At 38.1% G+C, this 19736-nt stretch overlaps 1 protein-coding gene across 1 annotated transcript in view; it reads left to right on the forward strand.

Annotated features, from left to right (window-relative positions):
• Positions 1-290: 290 nt before the first annotated feature.
• LOC130678845 (SPATS2-like protein) overlaps positions 291-19736 on the forward strand; it is a 62571-nt gene continuing 43125 nt past the window's right edge. Inside the window, exons 1-3 of the mRNA XM_057504321.1 lie at positions 291-451; positions 1149-1236; positions 9975-10221. Of these exons, the coding sequence (XP_057360304.1) occupies positions 291-451; positions 1149-1236; positions 9975-10221 (496 nt within the window). The remainder of the gene's footprint in view (positions 452-1148; positions 1237-9974; positions 10222-19736) is intronic.

Below are 19736 nucleotides of genomic sequence, written 5' to 3' on the forward strand. Positions count from 1 at the left end.
TTTTCGCCAGACAGAAAGCCCCGAGAGAGGAGGGAAGGGGAGCTTACAACGCTGAAGGTAAAATCCAAATAACTTACGCAGCGCAAGAGGCAGATTTCTCAATAGTAAATTGCATTTGCCAAACCAGATTGAAATTAGTAGAAGCAAAACAGGAATGTGATTTAGGAAAGGTAAAGCAGCTCCTAAATGAACCGCTAACTAGCAGTCCCGATTGTCACCCAGCAGCCTGCCCTGCCGCCCGGTCCACCCATCCTGTACCACTCTGTTTCTGGCAGGAGAGCCCCTGAGGGATGCAGTTCAAGTGCCGCTTCCAGCAGGGGCTTCGGTGTGACGCTGCGGCAGCAGGCTCAGCAGCTCGGGCTGTGGCTGCCAAGTACGGGCTGTGCGCTGAAGCACCGCCATACCAGCCTCTGCAGACCAGCTCCGCAGGCGCGAATTTTATGAGTGCACCGTATGCAAACCATCATTAGTCACGCATTGATTGATCCATTCCTACAAGAGATTCATTTCCAAATGCAAAGGCAGCCTTTCAACACAGCCTCAGTAGAACACCATCTTTGTCATCCGCTCATATATTTAAGGCTACTTCAGAAGGAGGTCTTTTTTAGTTTTAAATGCTTAGACCCCCTTATGTCTCTGCTACATCATGCATAGAGACTCTGTGAGGTACCTGTATTTTTTTATTATAAAATATTAATTTTATTATTTTTGTTAGTACAGAAGTAATATGTATTTTATAATAAAAAAAAGAAAACAAAATGCATACAAAATTCTACCATTCAGAGATAACCACCATTAATATTTTTTTTCTAGTTTTTTAATACACACATGCAAGTTTATTAAAAATGAAGATCAGACTATATGACTATGTATGGTTTTGTAACTTGGTTCTTTTTCTTAATATTTCATGAACATTAAACATCTTTCTCTCTAATTTTAAAAGTCTATAGAGTAGTGCAAAATGCTTCTCTAATAGTACATTCTTTATATGTAATCTTCATGTTAGAGTTGATTTTTTTTTAACATTTGTTATTTTTTAATGAACAGTTATTGAATACATATATACAGTCCCTATTCTAGGTGGTAGTCTGTATCTAGGTCTAGAAACTTCAGTTAAACTTTGAGTTTTTTTTCTGTTGTTGTGGCAGGAAAACCCAGATCCTGGAGCAGAGCGCAAGTATAAGGCAGGCTGGAGGAGAAAGTGGTGGGGGGCTTACTCTCAGCCTGAACTTTTGGGTTTGATGCTATAGACTCATGAGGTGCTTCAGAGATCTCTTGTGAAGCCCAAGTGGTAAATGGGAGAAGGATTTTGTTTTCTAACCCATCCCTCTGCCTGTTTTTTTGTTGTTGTTTTTTTGTTGTTTTTTTTTTGAGAGGGCACCTCTCATATTTATTGATCAAATGGTTGTTTACAACAATAAAATTCTGTATAGGGGACTCAATGCACAGTCATTAATCAACCCCAAGCCTATATCTCAACAGTCTCCAATCTTCTGAAGCATAACGAACAACTTCTTACATGGTGAACAAGTTCTTACATAGTGAATAAGTTCTTACATGGTGAACAGTGCAAGGGCAGTCATCACAGAAACTTTCAGTTTTGATCACACATCATAAACTATAAACAATCAAGTCAGATATAATTATTCATTTGATTTTTATACTTGATTTTTATGTGAATCTCACATTTCCCCTTATTTCTTTTTTTTTTTTTTTTTAAATAAAATGCTGAAGTGGTAGGTAGATGCAAGATAAAGATAGAAAGCATAAGTTAGTGCTGTAAGAAGGCAAATGTAGATGATCAGGTCTGTGCCTACAGACTAAGTATTAATCCAAGCTAGACAAGGGCAACAAAACATCCATGGATGCAGAAGATTTCTCTCAAAAGGGGGGGGGGGGATTGAGGTTCTAAGCCTCACCTCTGTTGACCCCCAATTTCTCACCTGATGGCCCCCCTGTGACTGTGCCTGTCTTAGGTTGTTCTTCCCTTGAGGAATCTTACCCGTCTCCAGCTAACCAGCCATCTTCCGGGGCCATACAGGAAAATGTAAATTTGGTAAATGAGAGAGAAGTAATATTCTTTGAAAAGGTTAGCTTTTTACTTCTTTGCAGATTTATGCCCTGTGGCTTCTATGCCCAGCACTTGTCTTGAGGTATCTTTACCGCTTGGAAGAATTATGATACTCGGTAATGTTAAATATGAGGCACAAATTCTACTAAAGGGCTGTAATTAGGGAGGAAGAAGAAAAGCTATAGAAGTAGCAGACAGAAGAAAACATGAGAAGATTGATTATTCCTTTGACATAACTTCTTGTAGAGTAACATAAGCATGTATAGTTTTTAACAAACTACTAATTAGATTGCGTACGCACATTAACAGAATAGGAATGCAAATACATAACAAAAGCAGACCTACAATTACCAGCCATATCCAGTGAAATCAAGAAAACCAGTTAGGTAACCCAGGCATTTGTGAAAACTTATCAATAATATGATGGATATTGTCTAACTGATTTTGAATAGTTTGAGAAAAATCAGACAAATTAAAACAACACATTCCTGGAAACTGTTCACATCCCATATGTTCTTTTGACAATAGATAGTCTATAGTAGCACTATTTTGAAGCACTGCAACTCACACTTCTCCTAATTCTTGGTTGAGTTCTGACAATATAGAACCAGTCAAATTTGTTGTTTTACTGTATGCCCCGGCCAGCTTAGATATCTCCTTCTGCATTCCAAAGGCAAGTCCAGGAACTGGCGGGATGAATGAAGCTACAACTGCAACAGCGCCAGGATCTTTGTTGAAGTTTTTTGATGGTCATCTTCTGGAATGACTCTTCCAGAGAGTGCTGATGTTGGAAGTTCTTCTTCATATCGTATCTCAATTCGCTTTCTGGGTAGCCAAATTAGGCTTTGATCCTCTATAAAAACACAAAAAAACCCTTTGCCCACACTTTGATATGACCTTTATACCATTGTGAAGAACCATTGGAGACCACCACACAGGAACTGCTTTTTTTTTAGAGAAAGAAATATTATCAGAAAAATGCGCTTCCATAGCTGATCATCTGACACCCTTTAAAAGATCAAAATTAAGGATATGTAAAGCATGCATTAATCGTTGATTTGCAGTTAATTTTATCCTATCAGGAAGTAATCCCCCCCTTTTTTTGTTATCATTAATCTACAATTACATGAAGAACATTATGTTTACTAGGCTCTCCCCTACACCAAGTCCCCCACACAAACCCCATTACAGTCACTGTCCATCAGCATAGTAAGATGTTGTAGATCACTACTTGTCTTCTCTGTGTTGCACAGCCCTCCCCTTTCCCCCACCATCCACATTGTACATGCTAATCATAATACCCCCTTTCTTCTTCCCGGCCCTTATCCCTCCATACCCTCCCATTCTCCCCAGCCTCTTTCCCTTTGGTAACTGTTAGTCCATTCTTGGGTTCTGTGATTCTGCTGCTCTTTTGTTCCTTCAGTTTTTCCTTTGTTCTTATACTCCACAGATGAGTGAAATCATTTGGTATTTGTCTTTCTCCGCTTGGCTTATTTCACTGAGCATAATACCCTCAAACTCCACCCATGTTGTTGCAAATAGTAGGATTTGTTTTCTTCTTATGGCTGAATAATATTCGATTGTGTATATGTACCACATCTTCTTTATCCATTCATCTACTGATGGACTCTTAGGTTGCTTCCATTTCTTGGCTACTGTAAATAGTGCTGCAGTAAACATAGAGGTGCATCTGCTTTTTCAAACTGGAGTGCTGCATTCTTAGGGTAAATTCCTAGAAGTGGAATTCCTTGGTCAAATGGTAAGTCAATTTTGAGCATTGTGAGGAACCTCCATACTGCTTTCCACAATGGTTGAACTAATTCACATTCCCACCAGCAGTGTAGGAGGGTTCCCCTTTCTCCACAGCCTCACCAACATTTGTTGTTGTTTGTCTTTTGGATGGCAGCCATCCTTACTGGTGTGAGGTGATATCTCATTGTGGTTTTAATTTGCATTTCTCTGACAACTGATAACTAGTGATGTGGAGCACCTTTTCATTTGTCTGTTGGCCATCTGAATTTTTTCTTTGAAGAACTGTCTGTTCAGCCTCTCTGCCCATTTTTAAATTGGATTATTTGCTTTTTGTTTGTTGAGGTGCGTGAGCTCTTTATATATTTTTGATGTCAAGCCTTTATCGGATCTGTCATTTATGAATATATTCTCCCATACTGTAGGGTACCTTTTTGTTCTATTGATGGTGTCCTTTGCTGTACAGAAGCTTTCAGCTTGATATAATCCCACTCATTCATTTTTGCTTTTGTTTTCCTTGCCCAGGGAGATATGTCATTGAAGAAGTCACTAATGTTTGTGCCCAAGAGATTTTTGCCTACATTTTTTTTCTAAGAGTTTTATGGTTTCATGACTTACATTCAGGTCTTTGATCCATTATAAATTTACTTTTGTGTATGGGGTTAGACAGTGATCCAGTTTCATTCTCTTACATGTAGCTGTCCAGTTTTGCCAGCACCATCTGTTGAAGAGACTGTCGTTTCCCCATTGTATGTCCATGGCTCCTTTATCGAGTATTAATTGACCATATATGTTTGGGTTAATGTCTGGAGTCTCTAATCTGTTCCACTTGTCTGTGGCTCTGTTCTTGTGCCAGTACCAAATTGTCTTGATTACTATGGCTTTGTAGTAGAGCTTGAAGTTGGGGAGTGAGATCCCCCCTACTTTATCCTTCTTTCTCAGGATTGCTTTGGCTATTTGGGGTCTTTGGTTTTTCCATATGAATTTTTGAACTATTTGTTCCAGTTTGTTAAAGAATGTTTTTGGTAATTTGATAGGGATTGCAGTGAATCTGTATATTGCTTTCGGCAGGATGGCCATTTTGATGATATTAATTCTTCCTAGCCAAGTGCATGGGATGAGTTTCCATTTGTCAGTGTCCTCTTTAATTTCTCTTAAGAGTGACTTGTAGTTTTCAGAGTGTAAGTCTTTCACTTCTTTGGTTAGGTTTATTTCTAGGTATTTTATTCTTTTTAATGCAATTGTGAATGGAATTGTTTTCCTGATTTCTCTTCCTATTGGTTCATTTTTAGTGTATAGGAAAGCCACAGATTTCTGTGTGTTGATTTTGTATCCTGCAACTTTGCTGTATTCCGATATCAGTTCTAGTAGTTTTGGAGTGGAGTCTTTAGGGTTTTTTATGTACAATATCATGTCATCTGCAAATAGTGACAGTTTAACTTCTTCTTTACCCATCTGGATTCCTTGTATTTCTTTGTTTTGTCTAGTTGACGTGGCTAGGATCTCCAGTACTATGTTAAATAACAGTGGGGAGAGTGGGCATCCCTGTCTTGTTCCCAATCTCAGAGGAAAAGCTTTCAGCTTCTCGCTGTTCAGTATGATGTTAGCTGTGGGTTTATCATATATGGCCTTTATTATGTTGAGGTACTTGCCCTCTATACCCATTTTGCTGAGAGTTTTTATCATGAATGGATGTTGAATTTTGTCGAATGCTTTTTCAGCATGTATGGAGATGATCATGTGGTTTTTGTCCTTCCTTTTGTTTATGTGGTGGATGATGTTGATGGATTTTCGAATGTTGTACCATCCTTGCATCCCTGGAATGAATCCCACTTCGTTGTGGTGTATGATCCTTTTGATATATTTTTGAATTCAGTTTGCTAATATTTTATTGAGTATTTTTGCATCTTCCTTGTGCTACAACAGTTTGATTTTAATGTAGATAAAGCAGTGCAAGTCTTCATGGATGGTGAGTATACATGACCCTTGCACCTGAAGGTTTTAGAATATTTTATATTTTTTGTATTTCTTTCCTTGAGTGCACTGAATACCAATTAGTTACTAATTCTTTAGTTCTCATAAAAATATGCTAGACTTTAAAAACATATCTACATAATAAGAGCAGAATTTGGAGGTTCTTTTTTCTCTCATTAAAGAAACATAAAACAGACTGTAGATAGTTTCCAAAGGATCTCTATTAAAATGCTGCCAATTCCGCTGTCTACCAGTCATTCCTTTTTGGTATTAAACATGTTCTTTTTTTGTTGCTGTCCTTGTCAGTGAAGGATCATGTGCCTCATTCCTGACCTGGAAAGCCATCTTCACTCTCACCCAACAGTTCTCCTTGACCTAATGACTGCAATCTTTGATCCCAATGGTCTGAGAGGACTGGTTAATTCTTTAATATCCTTAATCTAAGATTTTGAGATTGTTTAATTAACCAGAATATCAGTTCATCTTATCTACCACTAGAACCTTTCTGCTGTTTAAAAAAAAAAGATGTGTTTTTTAGATAACCCTTTGCCAGTGATGTCCTGGAATCTAAAGTTTCAAGAATGTGTTTATCCTAAAAGTTTATAACCTTTGGCTTTAGATTTCCTATAAATTCTGGGGAAACTCTCCTTTCCAAATCAAATTAAACAAGTTCCATTTATGAACAAAGTTCTCATACCTGTCTTTAGTTACCATATGCCTTCTGTCCTAGTATTTGTTTCTATTTTGTAAATATGGACCTGCTATTACCTGACAGATAAGATGAGGGAAGGCCTATTGGCACATTTCTCAGTTATATCCTATTTGCACTTAATTTGTTAAGGACAGTTTGATTTAACTTTTTTCCTAGGAGTAGAATAACCTTTCTACATCTCTACAAGTATAATTAAATTTCAGACAAATTCTTAGAACCAGGCAGCACACTCACATTCTGATATCTGCAGTCAAGGGTTAGGGTCCTAAATGAAGTAGAAATGATTATCATGCAAAATAGACTTGCAAGCAGACCACCATGCATAACTTTACTGTTCCTCCCTCCCACTGCTTCCTATACTAGCAGATAGAGAATCTTCTGTCATAAAGAAACCAATAGCAGAGAATGCAATATGAAGCTGACTTTGCACCATTTGGTGCAATTGGTGTTAAGAAAAATTTGGGGGGATTTATATGCACATCCTGGCTCAGATGAACTCCCTTTTCAGGTTTCACTGCCAACATCATCAAAATTTAAAAAAAAAAAAATCCTGTAGAAAAGGAAAAAAGGTTCTTAGCCCCGTTCCTCCCCACCCTCCTTTGGATTGAGGCCCTCACATTCCCTGTTATGAAAGTTTTTCTTACAGAGTGACCCTGATGAGAAGCACAGATGCTCAGTAACTGATAAACTGCCATCAAAAGCCTTTTGTATTTAAATGGAGCACCTTGTTTTGTCCTTCTTGAAATTGCCACCTTGTCAGTGTTGAGATCACATTAAAAAAAGAGCTTATTGATTGCCGAGAAACCTCATTTTGGTTAGGCATCAATCAAAAAACTTGTTTAAGAACCACTGAGAACCAAAAATATTTCTTAGAAATCACTTACAAGGCCTATTACAAGCACCATTTCCAAATGGCTTAAAAATCTCCCAGCAGTTTCAGTATAACTACAATTTAATAATAACAGTTTCAAAATCCTTTGTAAACAAGGTATTTCTTCCTCAGAATTAGTCTCTAAAAGCTCATTGTCCAAATTGCAAATAGAATCTATGCCAAAATATGAAAATTAAAGAAGTAGTTGAGTACTGTAATGGAAAGCAGTAAGCAACTCACCTTCCTCTGATTAAAAAGAGCAGCATTTAACATTTTTTAAGATTTAATTTTATTTAGAAAGCTGAAGTGTAGCTTTAAGGAAGAACTACCGTAATGACTATTAGCCACTGGAGTGACTTAAAAAGAAACCTAGTGAATATAACTTCCTAAAGTTCTTCCAAAGGAAAATACTGGGAAACATTCATTCTCTGGGCAAATGAGAGAAAGACCAGCTTTCTGGTTAATAGAAGTCTGAATTACAGCTACTTTTAAGTGCAGTCTTATTATTTCTAGTGCATGTAACTCAAAAAGCCATAACAGAGGCACTGAATTGGAGACTTTGAATAGATAAGAATAATTAGCCTGTCTAAATGTTAGTCAAAGCAGTATGGCCTTCTGCTTATCTAACAGTGACAGTAGACTGAATAATTGGTACCTTAGTACTTTGAAATTCATTATAAAGACCAGCCTGAAGTTTACCTTGAGTAGCCAACACACTCATTGTAGAGAACTATTAGTATAATGAGATTGTATGAGAATGCTTAAAACTGTTAAAAGAATACATTTAAGAGCTACTCTTTTAGAAGTACCTATTTATATGAAAACAGCTGATGTCCTCAGGACCAGTAACTTATTCTTGAAATTACCTCCAGGACTGTTGGAATGAGTGAAAGAACTTGGTTAGAGGACATGGAAATAGTTGTTACAACTGACCAATAGTAAAACATTTTCTTGTAAAATATTTCGTAACTTAATCGGGTTAGGCTTTCCTTCTGAGTCCATACAGTTCATTCTGCAGATGTTTGTAGATAGCATTGAGAAAACCTGGACCTCAGCTTGTCATTTGATAAACTTATTTTATTTCAAATTGGAAGCCTTGCAAAGACCCAGCCAAGGTAAGGAGAGCAAAGTTGACATCAGATAATCTGTCCTCTTTCTCACCTTTCAAGGTGTGAACATGAGTAAAGGCAGAAAAGGAGCAGCAGAAACCGAACAGAAAGCTGTGATTCACTTGACTAGTAATATTCAAAATCCCATGTTTGGTCCAGAAGATTATAGGCATTTTGATTCATATATCAAACAGAACAATTCTAATTCTGCCTATGGCAATGAAGCTATCAGAACATTCTCAAGATATATTTCATCTTCTCTAAGACAACATGATGATAAAAAAAAAAAGTAAGCTTCATGTAGTGGGGCTTAATATTTTGATAAAACCAGGATCATGAATTAAATGAAAATCTGGAAAGAAAAATGATGCTGGCATTTTTATTAAGGTAGGATTTATCAAAACAAATGAAAAGCCAAAAGGAAAGCCTTTGCTACCAAGATGGAAAGACAGAGATTAATTTTGTGTGGTGTTTTATTATGTGAATAGATGTTGAAGATCCTTTGTCTTTGTCTAGGCAGTGCAATTCAAGTTCTAAAAGAATGGAATATGACAGGAAAAAAGAAAGTAAGATTAATATTGATTGTAAATTAGTAACATCTTCAATCAAAACCTTCCTGGCTGTTATCATTTTAACAAGACTTCCAATTTCGTGCTTCTTTCAAATATGTTAATATTGTATACCCAGAAAGCTTCCAGATTCATGACTATCTCCAATTATCAGCCATCCTCACTACTAATGTCCTTGTTTTCTGTTCAAGTGTTTTTAACCACCAGGTGTGCTCTAGAAGTCCCAGAGTTTGTCTTTATAAGTATTAAGGGGAGCCCAGTCACAGAATTCAAAGAATTCAAGACATTAACTTCCTGAACATATCCTGTAGCACAAAAGAAGAAATTAGGGAGTAGACTTGTGTATGAAAATCTCCCAGCAGTTTCAGTATAACTATAATTTAATAATAACAGTTTCAAAATCCTTTTTCAAGTAGCTTTAAAGCTCCTTCCCCCAAACTCCGTTTTCCCCAGAGGATCAGAACCTTAGTGTCCTCCTTGCCTCCCTCACCCCCATCACCTCTTTAAGCAGCAGCAGCTAGTCTCCCATGACTTGATAACCGATGACTGAATTCCAGTCCTTTCAGGACAGCCATCCCAAAATCTCATTATATTGCCATTTGTATACAAAGCACTTCAATTTGCTCAAGTACTATCTTAGCCAGTTAAGGCATACCTTGTTATTTTTTTTACTTGTAAAGGAACTTTTTTTTTGTTTACTATTTTACTGGGTAAAAGTTACACAACCTACTGTAAGAAAGAAGATACTTATGTTAATTTGGTTGGCTAATAAAGATGTGGGTGTCACCCATTCTATTAGAAGAACTGGAAAGCAAACCAAAAAAAAGGTAACAAAGCTCATTTTGATCTCCCCGATTCACCTTCTATGTCAAGGGTCTGAGCTGAATAATAGTATCTCCTCGTTTGTTTCTCATTCTAGAACAATAAAAGGAAAAGAAGCAAGTCCAAGCAGCATCCAGGCAACAAAGACGCTAAAGACAAGGCAGAGAGGCCCGAGGCGGGGCCCCTGCCGCCCTCGCCACCGCAGGTACAAAACGGCCACGCAAATGGCTGTGAGAAGGATAGCTCGTCCGCCGATTGCGCCATCGAAAAACCAGTGCTTATCCCTCGTGAGAAAAAGATCTCAGTACTCGAGGAACCTTCAAAGGCACTCCGTGGGGTCACAGGTCAGTAATCCTCAAGTAAAGTTACTTAGGAAGACATAAAGGAAAAGCATGCAGGCAGAAGCCATTGGGATGGTCATTGCTACTGTCGGTATTTCTGGAAGTGAAAGGTTGTTCTTCACAGTGTAGTCGGATTCAAACAACTTCCTGCAGGAGAGGCCAGGGTCGGGGGGAATGTAACAGGGATGAAGATTAAATGCTCAAATCTAGCCCTGTACTAAGTCAGAGGATTACTTTCTTCTAAAAAAAACTTAGTTCTGGTCTGTACTAGGATTATAAGGAAAATAGAAATTCCAGTTTAAAGAAATCTCTTTATAGACAACTCTGCTGGAGTCAGAGGGAGGTAGAATTGGTGACAAGTGGAAATGTTATTAAAGGGTAGACCAAATTATTTTAACTCCTGGTATTTTATATTATCTGACAGGACATAATCTCCCAGGGTGGTAGAATCTGGGATGTTAATTATTTTGCTTTATCTATATATTAGTTAATCTATGAAAGGCACTGCTTCGCCACTGTAGGGCCTTTCATCATTTCCTCTCTAGTGACCCATTTCCATTCTGAAAAATAAGGAAACTGGTTTGGAATGTACTAGATCATTGGTCCTCAATACTATCTGACCCAGTGCTCCACTTTTATAACATATCCTAAAATAAAACCCACACTTAGTATAATCTACCTGTAAACAGAATTTCAATAAAGTAAAAAATATAAGAAACCAAGAACAACTAAAATAGAAGACCTAGTAAAATGGTCAAATGTTCACACCCATTTTGTACGTAAAAAGTAAGACAGTAGTCAACTGGATATTGTGGACACTGTTTCTTTATATTTCCCATGTGAAGTAAGAGCTAAATAAGTATTTTTTGTGTGTAAACATGAAGTCACTGTGCATGCAACAGGCACAAATACAGACTGCCCCAGGGGTGCTGGTTTTCAACTCAAATACCATGACTGCTGGTGTGGTCAGCCATGTCATTTTCCATATGGTGAAAAACTTGGTAAAGTTCTGAACATCATAAAATACATTCTTTTCTTAATTTACACAGTAGTTGAATCCTGGAAATCCAAGTAAATCCTGGAAATCCATAGGAAAACTGTACCAAAAATACTTTGTGTATATAAAGTCATGAGAAAAAGTTTGGGGTCATTCTTTATTATATGGAATTCCTGTGATTGTAAGTCATCTAGCATCCTGCCCTCCCCTCCCACACACACAATCATTTTTTAATGTTTAAAAATGCCCTCAGTTTTTTTTTAAATGGCTCCTAAAAAGTGGTAGACCCCTCAGTGAGAGCCAGTACACTAGGTGATTCCCAAAGTCAGTCTTCTAGTTATAAAATCCTGGGTTTACTCAATCAGTGGCTTTTTAAATCCTTACATGCAAAGCACTGTGCTCTTATGACACGGTAGATTCAGAGAAGCATGTGGTATGCTCAGGGTTCTGCGGGAATCACATTTGGATATGCTTGAAGAAAAGGCTGTGCACATATGGGTGAATTATGGTTTGGAGAAGAGTGCCACCTCCACCTGAGCAGCCTAGGAAGAAATCATGGGGGCTGTGGGCATGGGAGGGCCAGTAGACTTGAGGTGGTAGAGGACTTGGAGGGTTAGAAAGAAGTAGGGGGAACTTTACTCAGCTCCCTCGAATATTGCCTGCCTGCCAGCTGTGAGGCAGTGCTAGCCTCTGATAAGCCAAAGGTGAGTAAGCTGGGGCCCACCCTAGGGAAGAGTTCAGTCTAGCAGGAGACAGATGCAAACAGAAAAGCCTATGGTGACACATACCAAATCAGAGGTAACAGTGAGGGAGTGTTAAATAGCTGATACACTCTACAACACACTAGTAAGTGTTTAGATTGCTCACAAAGCACCACTTTCCTTCCATAAACATATTACCTAACAATTATATTAATAGCCAGTGCTGTATTTAGGACTTTATCCTTAATACACAATGATTCCTTAAAACAAACAACAATAAAAAGAACTATTTTCATTTAGAATCGAAATTTCCAGGAATTTTTTAATTCAATTTTAACTCTGCATACAATTCTGAGAATGTTTTGATTTGTAGTCAGGGCAAGAGAAAGAAATTAAATAATTGAGTGGCAGATTCCCAGCTTTGCTTGTAATTGCTTTCACATGAATTACTTTCCAAATCTAATTACTCAAGTTGCTGTTTTGATATCAATCATAGACTAAAAGCATCACACGTATATTTGTTCATCTACTTACAATTTATACCTTCTTCCTATAACAATTTGGTAACTCTGTCGAGTATATGACATGAGAGCAAATTCAGTATTGAAGCACTGCACTTCACAATGGCTAGCTGCCTTGAGAGTTGAGCACCCACTAGAGGAGTTCTCTGCACAAGGGGGCTTTATAAACCCTAATGTGAAACTCTCTGTGAAGGTCGTTTATTGCACAAAGAGCCACACCAACATCCGTTCAGTTTCATAAGTTTGGCATGAAGGCATTGAGTTGTGTCAGTATTATTTGGTAGTGTTTCTGGTTCAGTATAAATCTATGCTTCATGTAAATTCTTCTAATAAAGAATAAATGATGGTTCTGGAAGCTTATTAGATGCTTTTGCAAAAGGAAGGGAATCCTCCTAGTTGACCATCAACTTCATTAGCAGCTCCTCTATTATGAGGGCAAACTTAAAATAAGTTTGTGACTAGTTAGGTTTCCTTTCCCCAAGATAATGAAGGTTCATCAGCTAGTTGATGTCAAATGATTTTGAAACTCTTGCTCAATCTATCAGAAGTCCTGAGACCTCTAAGAGCTCTTTCACAGATGAGTGCTAGGACTTGGACATTCTGCACCCCATTTGGGGTAGATGCGTGGAACTGGAAAGGGTAGGAGTGAGCCTTTGATCCTGGCCACTCGCTTTATAGCTGAAGAAACCAAGGCTTCCTGGGTTGAGAAGCTGGTAAACCCACAAGTCTGTGGTAACTTTCTTTAGTTTGGAAAAACCTGACTCAAGTCCATGTCGTTTTATGCATGCTTTGAGCATTACTGCTAAAACAAAGGGCTCCCTAACTCCTAAAAATGAATAATTGAAAAATCAGGAAAAACTAATCATAACAAAGCCATATAATGATATTCTGTACTTGAGTGGGTTTGAAGTTTAAGCCTGAAAGAAATCTCCAGTCTGCTTGCAGTGGAGCATTTATCAAGCTTTCCAATAATAAGAATAATAAGAAATGGCTCAAGAAAGCCTGCCCTGCATGCCCAGCTGGGCCAGGCTGTGAACATGTGGAACATGTGTTTTATCTTTTTATAACACCTTGACATTCAAGATGTCTCTTTTTAAAAGTTTTAAACAGAATCATTTTCTGGTAGGGGAAAAGTTAGCATTAAGATGTGTGCAGGTGGTTCAGGGGTGTTAGTGTGACTTCCTACATGAAAAATAATCACCAAAGCATCATGATTTCAGGCTGTAAATATAGCCCTGCCGAGTGGGACAATGCTGCATGTCAGCACATAGCATAGGAGTTTGGGAGTCGGATTTAAACTTAGTACAAAATTACTTCTTTAAGGCTTGGAGTAGGTTTTTCTGTACTTCAGAATTTTTAATAACAGCTCAAATTAGATCTTTTACATAATCCAGTCATGATCAGCCTGTGTCCAAGTACCAAATCAGACATGTTGTAGATTAAGGTTTATTTTTACCAAAAGTAATGCTAAAGATCGTTTTTATTTCTAAGGCTCCATCTAAATGTCTAAAGCACATTGTGACTTAGGGTCCAATTTTTCCCAACGTCTCTCCCGATCTACTTTTCTTAGGGCTCAGATTGTTGAAATGTACAGGTGCTTATCACCGTATAGCTCAGAAAGGGACTTCAGATTCCCGTGTTGTCTTTCTCCCACTGGACACGGCTCCCACTGAATACAAAAGGAGCAGGATTGTAGGCCACCTAAACGAAAAGATGAATCAAAGTTTCTCTCAACAGGCTCCACTGCGATAAACTTGGGGTGGGGCTTTCCTTGGCTTCAGCATCTTGTGTGGGCCCCCAGCAAGCTTCCTTTGTATCTCTTCATCTGGTAAGGCATCCTGGGAAGCCAGCTCTTCTGCTTACCAGCTTACCTGTCACCTGTCTCAGACAGAAGGCTCCATGCTGAGTTCACTGACCTCCATGAACTGGACCTCACAGTCTGCCCTGTATCATAGGAGCAGCCTAGTCATCTTACCTTTACAATATGGGTTCTGCTTTGGCATAGAACTGCTTTCTCATTCTCAAGGTGAACTGAACCAAATGTGAGAGAAAGGGTCCTGTTATTTTAGAATGTTGGCTGCTTGTCAGTCATTTGTGCTTTTCATAAAAAAGAAAAAAAAAATCACCAGACTGTTGATGATGTGAGGTTCCCCATAAGATTTCCAAGCAGATTTTTTATGCTGCTGTTGGCCCTAGTCTCAAGTTGATCTCCCCTGTTTCTCTAAGCTCTACATTGGGCCAGAGGATTAGAAAAGACCAACAAGAAGAAAGCAGCTCACCTAGAACTTAAATAGTAAAGCTCAATGTATATATTTCAGGCTTTCAGCAGTGCCAGCTCTCACATGGAAGCAATATAATATTGGAGCTAAGAAACAGGGCTTTAGCATGAGGGATGTTTGGATCAAATCTTGACCTCGTCACTTACTAGGTCTGTGACCCTAGACAAGTTGACCATTCTGTGTCTCAGTATCCTCACCTGCAAAATAGAAAATATAACTCCATTTTACAAGGTGGTTGTGAGCAGTAAGTGAGATACATAAAGTGATTAGCCCCGCATCTGGCACAAAGTAAACCTGCAAATCATTTATTTATCCATCTTGTAAATATTTTTAAGCATCTTGACATGTGCCAGGAATTCTTCTAGAAGAAGTAAACAGGACAACAAAGTTTTGCCCTTATGGAGTTGACAGATATTTTTGAGGATGGGGAGAAGAAGTGCATAATATACCAGAATACCACTAAGTTACCAAGATGATTATAGGTTTCAGTAAATGTTGTGAAGGCAGGGAGGAGTTGAGAGACTAGAGCAGGGGTCAGGGCAGAGAGGGTGTGCAGCAACTTCAGATAAGGCCATAATGTGACATGAGTGAATGAAGAGGGGACATTTAAGCTGAGATCCAGATGCCTCAACTCACGTTCTTTCACACCAGATTATGATGGTCTGAACAGCTCTTGTTTTATTTAAACCTTAATTAGGGACTTTAGCTGAAACTCTTATAGAGTTATAACCATATGTTTTTACAGTTTTTTAAAGATCTAACACCTTATTAATATTTACAGCTGATATTAAGTAATATTACATGAACATGCAGTTTTGAAAATTTGCATTTTAAAGCACATAAGCATATCTATTGTTAGTCTTACTCCTCCTTAATAATTGTTTTAGCATCTAAATGCTTAGGCTTCACTCCTATTTATAGTTGTGTGTTGTTCGGCAGCAGCCTCAGCTTCCAGCAGCAGCAGTGTGTCTGAATTGCTCAGGTAGAATTCAGGGAAGCCTTAGAATGCATTTCACTGACTTAGACCTCTGCTTCCTGTCTCTGTGGATGATAAAGCAGAGACAGATACAGGATGTAGCGATGTGAAGGTACAGGAAATAATGAAACCCCTCAGGTCTTTTTCTGCTCTGGGTAGAGTTCAATCCAGAGCCCTCTCCTTTCTCTTTCTCATTTGAAAACTACTTTTGCTGCAGCTCTACAGCAAAAATACAAAAATCACTCATCTCTGAGTAGTTAATACCTTCATAATTTCTCATCCATAGCTTATTATGTTGATTTGTTACAAATTAAATGGAATGCACTCCTTGCAAAAAATAAAAGGCTTTCCAAAAATATTTTTGAACTTAGATTTAAATGGCTCTATCAAAATGCATTAAGAATTAAATGTTTTCCAGGGAAATAAGTAGTGAAACAAATCATGCCTACCTTGTGTCATTGACAGCTCAATCATCGACTTTATTACCTATTATCTTTTAATATAAAAACGATAAATGTATTAATGATATATTAAGCCTTGTGAAGACAATGTAAATAAAACTAAAAGATTTGTTTACAGTCAGAAAGTTACCAGCTGTATGATCTCTGAACTGATCAAGTTTATAGGGCTTGAATGAAACAATAAAGTCTATTTGTATTTAATAAAGACATTATGAAAAGGCATAACTGACTGCCTTTTCTAAGACATATGTCTTCAAAATAAACCTGTTTTGGTCTCTATTACGAAGTTATTGGTTCCTCTGTTCATTACCCTGTCTTGTGGCAAAATAAGAATGGTGAAACATGCAAATCAAAGCACACACTCACTGCAATGTGAAGAGTTTTCTTGGGGCTTCATCACTAGGACCATTATTTTGTTACATCTTAAAAGAGTTCTCTTTACTCAGTGTTCCATTTCTTCACTTTCTCACTCATCAACCTATTCATTATTACATCATTACAGACCCATCACTGGAAAGAAATTGCTCCCTCAGGGGCCTTCATGTATTGAATCTAACAGACGTATTTCAATCCTTACGTAGCTCCAGGGGGAAACCATGTTCCCAGGATGGGGCAAATAAACCAGTGAAACCGGTGAAGCTGAAATCAGTCAAGGGAAAAGTTAGATGGGAGAAGCTCTTTATTGCTTACAAGAGGCCTGACTCTGTGGTCTCTCTCCTGCAGCTACTCTCGCTTTGCCCTTCCTCACCTGTCCTGGAGTGCCCTCGCCTCTCCCCCACCCCTTCTGGGAGAAACTCCATAGGTGGAGCGCCAGCGACTGACAGGTGCCAGACCAAGTGCACAGCAGAGGGGAGGAAAGGACAGCTTCTCTCCACCCCTTGTTCCTGGAGGCTGCCAGAGGCTGCACCAGTAAACACCTATTGTTGTGTAAAATGACTAGAGCCAGGGGAGAGGTTCTGGAAATGTTGCACTTTTTACACACACCTTACATTACCTTTTGCATTCTGCAACATTCAACACTGTTTAGAAACCACACTATCCTTAACACTCTCTTTTTCCTTTGGTTTCTGTGATATGACTCTCCCCTGATTTTACCCTGGATCTTCCTTGCTTTCCTGTTTCCTTTGAGGGTCATTCTTCTACACCTAACTGTTAATTGGTGAACTGTTAATTGGTTGGTTCCAAGTTCTTTCCTCATGTAAAGTTAAACTTTTCTTACTACCATAGCCAAGCTTTAATTATGTAAGTTGGCTCACAAACTCATCTTTCAAGTCCAGGCTACTCTTTGAATTCTAGGCTTTTGACATTTCAAAGCTCTTCAACAACATGCTTAAAACAAACTCAATGATCTCCCTTCCCAGTCTTGGCTTTCTTTTAACGTTCCTGATCTTTGGGTACCATCCATCCAATTGTGCAAGCCAGAAATCTAGGCATCAGTCGTGACATTTTCCCCTCTCTCACCCATATCCAATCCATCACCAAGTCCTGTTATTTCATTTCCAAATATTCCTAGAATCCTTCTGTTTCTCCCCATCTCTACCTTTGCCTTTGCACCAAACCCACCATCCTCTCTTTCCTGTATTGCTGCAATAGTCCACTGATTAATCTCCTGGCATTTTCTCTTGGTTCCCCTCTGAATCATTCTCTGTACTGTAATCTTTTCAAAGCACAAATCTGAACTTTTAAGACCAAGAATCTTACCCTGGCCTCCAGGCCCAGCATAGTCTGTCCCTGGTGTCCTGCTCCAGCTCTCTCTGCTCCGGCAGTACTGGTCTCCTTTTAGCCCCTCTTACTGATCATGTGTATCAGTCAGGTCAAGTCAAAAGAGAAAAGCCACACTGGTTATTTGACTAGGAAGAATGAAATACAAATACAAATATTTACTAACTACAGTAGGAGGTGGTTAACCACTAAAGGGGGGAAATGAGCACTCTGAACAGTCTAGACATGTCAAGAGAACAGTTACTACCTCTAGGAAGATTGGACAATAAAGAAACTAGTACTGGGAGAGCTGTCCAACCCAAGACTGATTGAGGAAGGTGTGTGGCTACCAGAGGAACATTCAACCTTGTAGTAACAAACATAATGTGTCACAGGGCATGGACTAAACTGTTCTATAGAAGAGACCTATCATTGCCAGAGGATGTAGGTAGACTGGAATAGCTCAAAGCCACTGCCAGTCACAGGGGAAGCAGGACAAACAGCATGAGATGGCTGCAGCCCCTCTGCATGGCTGCTGACCCCTATGATGAATAATAATAATAAAGGACCAGCACCTAGATGAGAAGTGTATTCCTGTTCTGATTGCTCTGCAAGGTCACTTTATTGCCCTCTGCTGACAAAGCTAACATTTTGCTAGCTGGCAAAAGAGTTGTTTACAGAGTCCAGACCCAGTGTCACAAAGTAGGGCAAAAAAAATGTGGATTTGAGCCGAAAGACAATTGCTTGATACCTGGCACACAGTATTTCCTCCTGCCTCATGTGCTGTTTCTGCCTGGATGCACTGTCCTGCTCTCTTTACCTGATTAGTTCATGTGATTTCTGATGAGTTTAGGAGTTATTTCCTTGGGAAATTCTTTTTTACAACCTTAGGTAAAATATGCCAATTATAGATTTCAAAATACTATGTACTTGTCTTTCATAACACTTATCACAGTTGTAAGTCAACATTTATTTGCATGGTGATTTGATTTATCTGTCTTCCGTAGACTGCAAGTTCTAGAAGGAGAGGGACCATATCTATCTATGATTACCATTAAATTTCTGGTGCCTAGAACAATAACTAGATATAATATGCACTCAAACAAGCCTTCCTCATGGTCTCTACTGAATTATTAGTGAAAAGATATGTGGAGAAGTGTCGGTTAAATTTTTTAAGTCATGCTGCTTTTTAAAAAAAATTATGGATTTTGTATTTCTGATTTTAAAAGGTTTTAAGAAGAATTTATACTAATTGAAAAAATTTGAAAAAGGCAGTAAGCTTTAAGGAAGGGAAAAAAATACTATCTTCCAGAAACAACCACTATTAAACTTCACTTCAGAATTTTTTAAATGCACATATATGGGATTTTTAACAAATACCATAATATATAGTATGTATACTTTTGTTTTCTTTTTACTTACATGATTTGGTAAACACTACCTCATATCATTACATGTTCTTCAAAAACATGATTTTAGTGGCTACACTGCATTTTTATGAATTTGAAATACTTCTTTTAACTACTCCAAAGCTATTACCCATGTAGATTATTTCCATTGGTTTGGTATTATTAAAAATGCCTTAATGGCCATTTCTTACATATAAATCTGTATAAACTATGATTATTTCCTTGGCATATTTTCTTAGAAGTGAAATTTCGGTTTCTAAGAATATGAGTATTTTTGAAGTTCTTAATATCTTGCTGTCCAAAAAGACTGCACTAATCTCATTGTTTTTATTTGTAAAAACTATTAGTAAGGAAATAGAATGTTTTTCAGATGTTTAATTTCTTTTTGCATTTCCTCTTTTGTGATCTTTAAGAACACTAAGATCAATGATCAAAGAACCACCAATTATACTATCATCAGTTGTCATAAAACA

The sequence above is a fragment of the Manis pentadactyla genome, chromosome 6, assembly GCF_030020395.1.
Source record: "Manis pentadactyla isolate mManPen7 chromosome 6, mManPen7.hap1, whole genome shotgun sequence".
Taxonomy (NCBI): domain Eukaryota; kingdom Metazoa; phylum Chordata; class Mammalia; order Pholidota; family Manidae; genus Manis; species Manis pentadactyla.